This window comes from Lipotes vexillifer, unplaced genomic scaffold, assembly GCF_000442215.2.
Source record: "Lipotes vexillifer unplaced genomic scaffold, Lipotes_vexillifer_v1.1 scaffold802, whole genome shotgun sequence".
In the NCBI taxonomy this organism is placed as follows: Eukaryota; Metazoa; Chordata; class Mammalia; order Artiodactyla; family Lipotidae; genus Lipotes; species Lipotes vexillifer.
Window position 1 is genome coordinate 1,647,200 of NW_006790237.1, and position 5,197 is coordinate 1,652,396.

At 60.0% G+C, this 5,197-nt stretch overlaps 1 protein-coding gene across 1 annotated transcript in view; it reads right to left on the reverse strand.

Annotated features, from left to right (window-relative positions):
• KCNC3 (potassium voltage-gated channel subfamily C member 3) overlaps window positions 1-5,197 on the reverse strand; it is an 11,693-nt gene that overhangs the window by 4,170 nt on the left and 2,326 nt on the right. Inside the window, exons 2-3 of the mRNA XM_007463449.1 lie at window positions 1,584-2,691; window positions 180-389 (exon numbers count right to left, since the gene is read on the reverse strand). Of these exons, the coding sequence (XP_007463511.1) occupies window positions 180-389; window positions 1,584-2,691 (1,318 nt within the window). The remainder of the gene's footprint in view (window positions 1-179; window positions 390-1,583; window positions 2,692-5,197) is intronic.

Genomic DNA, 5,197 nt, shown 5'->3' on the forward strand with positions numbered 1-5,197 from the left:
GACATGGAGATGGAATAAAGACAGGTGAAGGGTCAGTGGTGAGGAAATTTGGGGGAGGGCATCTAAGAGGGAGGGAATTTGGGGCCAGGAGATGGGGGAAGGGAAGTCCAGCACCTCCTCCCTCATCTCCCTCTCTCCCCTCCCCTAGGGGAGGGGAGAGAGGGAGGGTCCCAGGGGGCCAGTGGAGGGCACCTCACCTTTCCGGATGGAGCCATCAGGGGAAGGGGCATAGTCAGTGAGGAGGAAGCAGGCTCGGTCCCGGCTGTAGCGGCCCCGGCTCCCGGGGGTGATGGGGCTCTTGTCTTCTGGTGACATGGCGGGCTGGTCAATAGCCGGGCAGTCCTCGTGGGCAAGCGCAGCTGCTGCAGGGTCCCCGTTGGGGCGGGGATCTGTGTCCCAAGGGTCAGACAGAGACACAAAGGAGAGAGTGAGGTGTGGGAACTCATGGAGAGGGCAAGGTCAGCAAGGAGAGGTGATGGAGGTGCAGGTGGTTAGGGGGTGTGGCTGGTGGGTTTGGGGATCGGATCGGGTCCTGGGTGGGGAGGGTGTTGAGTGTTGGGAAGGACAAAAGGGTAGGGAAGGGCGTTAAAGGCTAGGAAGTGGGAGTCAGGAGGGGTGTTGGGTTCTGAGAAGGGCAGGACTGAGGTAGGGTGTCGGGTGTTTGAAGGGACAGGGATGGGGGAAGAGGTGGTTGGGAAGTGAACGGGGTGCGGGGAAGGAGGCTGAGACAGAGTGGAGAGTGGGATGGTTGGTTGAAGTGGACTGAACAGGGCACAGCTGGGGTAGGGTGCATGGTTTGGGATAGGTTTGGAGGGATGGCTGGGAGGGATGCAGGGGGCTGGGAGGTGGTAGTCTAGGGAGGGGTGTCGGACGCTGGCAAGGGCACAGTGGGAGGCGTTGGGAAGGTGACAGATGAGAGAGGGGGGAGGTGGGGGTCCCCCAGGCTCTGACTTTAGCTATTTTTAATTGGTGTGAAACTGGGTCAGCGGCTGAGGGAGCAAGATGGGGGCCGGGCAGCCCAGCTCCCTTTCTTGACCTACTTACGGCATGGGGGTGGGGCCCCCCAGCCTCTCCCTTCCCCGGGACTGATGCCCCAATCACTGCCTCTGAGACACAGACTCCCCTGCGGGGAGAGATGAGCACAGGCTCAGTCAACTTTCCTCTCCCCTCACCACCTTCATCAGACACTGCAACAGTACCCTGGCCTCAGTCTCTGGCCCCTGATTCCCATGTGAGACTCTCTCCCTGTGCTCTGAACCGCCCCCCCATCTCTCTTTCTCTGAGTCCCTCTCACCATATGGCTGATCACTCTGCCCCCTGCCCCCCTGGTTCCCCTGAATACCTTGGCTGCAAGTCTGTCTCTCCCCAAAACTCTCTTTCACACGAAATCTCTGTTTCTCCATCACCGTCTATTTCCGTGCCTCTTCTCTGGCCTGGGCAATTGCTATTCACTTTCCTCTCTTCCGTCTCTGTTGCTGACCACCCCATCTCTCCGGAGTCTCAGCAACTACCTCCTGCCCCCCTCACAACCTCCCCACCTCTGCCTGCGCCCCCCACCTCCACCCCTCGCGCCCCCTCCTCACCTGCCCGGTTGATCTCAATCACTTCCTCCTGAGCCAACGGGCAAGGCTCCCCAGGGGCAGGCAGAGGAGGCAGCCCCATGATCCCGAGCCCACCCGCTCCCCCCCTGAGCAGCCCGGGGTGCGTGTGGGGCCCTGGTGGGTAGGCCCCTGCCACAGTCACCCCCATGGAGGGCGGGGTGATGGGTGGTGGAGGGCTGATGCTGCCGCTGCTGTGGTGAGGATGGGGCGGGGGCGGGGGCGGTGGGTCGGGCTTGCAATAGTTGGGCGAGCCGGGCTGCGGAGGCCGCGGAATATGTTTATTCCTCTTCTTGGGCAGCTTCTGTTTGGCCATGGCCAGCGAATAGTACATGCCAAAGTTGTTGACAATGACGGGCACGGGCATGGCGATGGTGAGCACCCCAGCCAGGGCACACAGCGCCCCAACCAGCATCCCTGACCACGTCTTGGGGTACATGTCTCCGTAGCCCAGGGTTGTCATGGTGACCACGGCCCACCAGAAGCCGATGGGGATGTTCTTGAAGTAGGTGTGGTTGGAGCCCAGGATGTCATCGGGGTCAGCGCCAATGCGCTCAGCATAGTAGATCATAGTGGCGAAGATGAGCACACCAAGCGCCAGGAAGATGATGAGGAGCAGGAACTCGTTGGTGCTGGCGCGGAGAGTGTGGCCCAGCACGCGCAGCCCCACGAAGTGCCGCGTGAGCTTGAAGATGCGCAGGATCCGGACAAAGCGGACGACCCGCAGGAAGCCCAGCACATCTTTGGCGGCCTTGGAACTGAGGCCCGAGAGCCCCACCTCCAGATAGAAGGGCAGGATGGCCACACAGTCAATGATGTTGAGGCTGCTCTTGAGAAATTCCACCTTGTCTGGGCAGAAGGTGATGCGCATGAGAAACTCAAAGGTGAACCAGACGACACACACACCCTCCACGTAGGTCAGGAAGGGCTCCGTCTCCACCTCCACGTTGGTGATGTTCTCCGGCGGAGCCCCCGGGATCGGGGAGGCCTGCGTCACTGTCTTGTTGCTGATGTGGATGAAACCCTCGTGGGTCTCCAGGCAGAAGGTGGTGATGGAGATGAGGATGAAGAAGAGGGAGGCGAAGGCCACGTACTGCGGGCAGGACAGGAGAGAGAGCGCAAAAGGTGACCCAGGCATCTGGTCAATTAGCCATCTCCCTGAGACCCTCCCAGTGGCCCCTTTCCCAGACACAAACCCCAGGGAAACCCAGGTGTCCCAACCTCAATGCCTCCATCACTTCTTGCATCCTGTTCTCTCTAAATCTTGCAAAAGGATCAGAGGCAGCTGTCCCCCAGCTCGGGAGAAGAGCTGGCCCCAGCAGCAGCAGCAGATGGGCCACTTCTTTCCTGGAAACAGCAATTCCTGGCTCCTTGCTCTGTCTCCTAGACCATCCCCCCACCCCGGCTCCTGTTCCCTGTGCCGTATCTCAGGGGTCCCTGGCAGGGTCCAAGCATTCTGCTGGAGGATGTGGGTAGGGAGACTGAGATCATACATCCTGGGTCTCAGAGGCTTTGGGGCTTAGCTTGGAGCTGAGGGAAGGCGAAGGGGAGAAGGTGGGTCGGAGGCAGAACCAGGAGGTGGTTAAGAGTAAGAAAGCCTGGGTTTGAATCCAGTTTTTTCCCTGCCTAATTGGGCAAGGAGATTAATCTTTCTGAACCTCAAATTTTTTACAGGATTATTGTAACGATTACATTAGATGAGTATACAAAGGGCCTGACTCCAAAACCAGTGCTTGGTCTAGTGTTTGGAACTTAGTAAGGCTTGAGCCGTTATTAGGGTGTTGCGGCATCAGTTAAAGGGAGCCAAGGTTGAGGCCTCAGATAGGTGCCGGTGTTTAAGGACCTTGATGCTAATGACTGGGTCTCAGAAAAGGGAGAAGGCTGAGTGAGGCCCTCACCCAGAGAGAACAGCGCAGAGCTGGACCCACAAGAGGGGAGGAGGGGTGTTAGGTCCCTGAAGGGAGAAGGAAGTGAAGGGTCAAGACTGAAAAAAGGGAAGATGATAGGGGTGGGGTTTAAGGCTCTGGAAAGGAAGGGAATGTCAGGGGCTTGAACACAGGGCAAGGGGAGAGGGCAGGGCTAGGCCCAAGGAGAGGTGAAGGGGCTTGTCAGGGGTTCTGAGATATGGGGGCAGGGGTGCCTGGTTCATTTCAAGATGGGGAAGGACCAGTGTCCTGAGCCCAATGGTGTGGGTTTTGATGAAGGCCTTGAGAAGAGACAGGGTCAAGCAAGATCTTGGAGAAGGCTCCTAGAAATTGTAGTTGGCTTTATCAGATATGCAGAAGGGAGGTCGAAGGAGTGGGCTTAGTCCTTAGAGAAGGAAGGGCATGGGCTTTGAGGCAGAGGGGGCTTTAATCAGACGGCTAGAGGAGAGAGGGCCTGGGGTGCAGAGAAGAGAGGAGAGCCAGGGTTGGCTCCCAGGCCAGCACTGTCCCTCTCTGCACTCTCTTTCCTCCGCGGGATGGGGGGCAAGGTCCGGGCTTGGGAGACCTTGACTTTAATCTGAAGTGCAGAGCCGAGAGGCGGGCCAGCGTCCGCCTCAGAGATGACCCTAGATCTTGGGGTGGGCTAGGGCTCAACTCTGGCCCTCTGCCCCGCCCCCCCCTTCGTTTCTCCGCAGTGGTTTAAGAGGCCAGAGGCCTCCGCAGAGCGCATGCCTGATGCTCCCCCGCCCCCCTCCGAGCCGGGCGCAGGGCGCAGGTTGCGGCACCGCAGTGGGGGCGGGCCGGATGGACCAGGGGGCGGGGCGCGCGGGGGGCAGCACCACGGACAGCTCCCCCAACCGCAGTGCGCAGCCGCAAGGCCTGAGCGCTGTCTTAACCCATTCCTGGCCGTTGCCGGGCAGGCAGTGCGCAGCTGCAGTGCCGCTTCACAGCGGGAGGCCACAGGCCAGGAGCTTGATTAACTCCTTCCCTCCCGGGACACAGAAAGAAAGGTGGGCACCCGTCGCAGTGCGCAGCTTAGAAGCTGGACAGCGTCAGGACCCCCTTGTCCAGAGATGCTTCAAAAGCAGAAGGGGTAGGAGGGCATGGAGTCCCTGTAAGAAGGAAAGAGGAGATTATGGGGAGAGGAGTGAGGGGGAGGTAGAGCCGGACCCTCCACTTTGCGTTGGCCTCAACTCTCAACTCTCAAACTCTCCTTTGGCGGCTAGAAGATGCTTGGCACTACGTGGACACTCAAAACACATCTGTAAAGTAAATGAATGTCCCCCGTAGCTGTCCCAGACCCCTAGTTTCACCTCAGAACACTTCAATGGGGTCACAAGAGGGAAGGGCTCCCCAGGCCATGGGGGGAGGGTGCCGCTCAGAGGCCTGAGGGGGCATATAGGGCCACGTCCTTTCTGCACCTCCTCTCCCCCACCTCCCCCCACCCAACCCCAAATCTTGCCAACTCAGCACTTCCCGGGGACCAAACTTTATGCGGTGCCTCCGGCCCCCCTCCCCCTCGCTCCCTCCCCCAGTGCGAATGCGGCACTGCGGGTCCTCCGTGTCCTTCCCGGCCCAGGACGCGGCACGGTGGGGGGAGGGTGCCGGACCGCCTCCTCCGAGTGTTTGGGTCCCCAGGAGGCTAGAAAGGGGCCTGGAGTCTCTCCTCTTTCC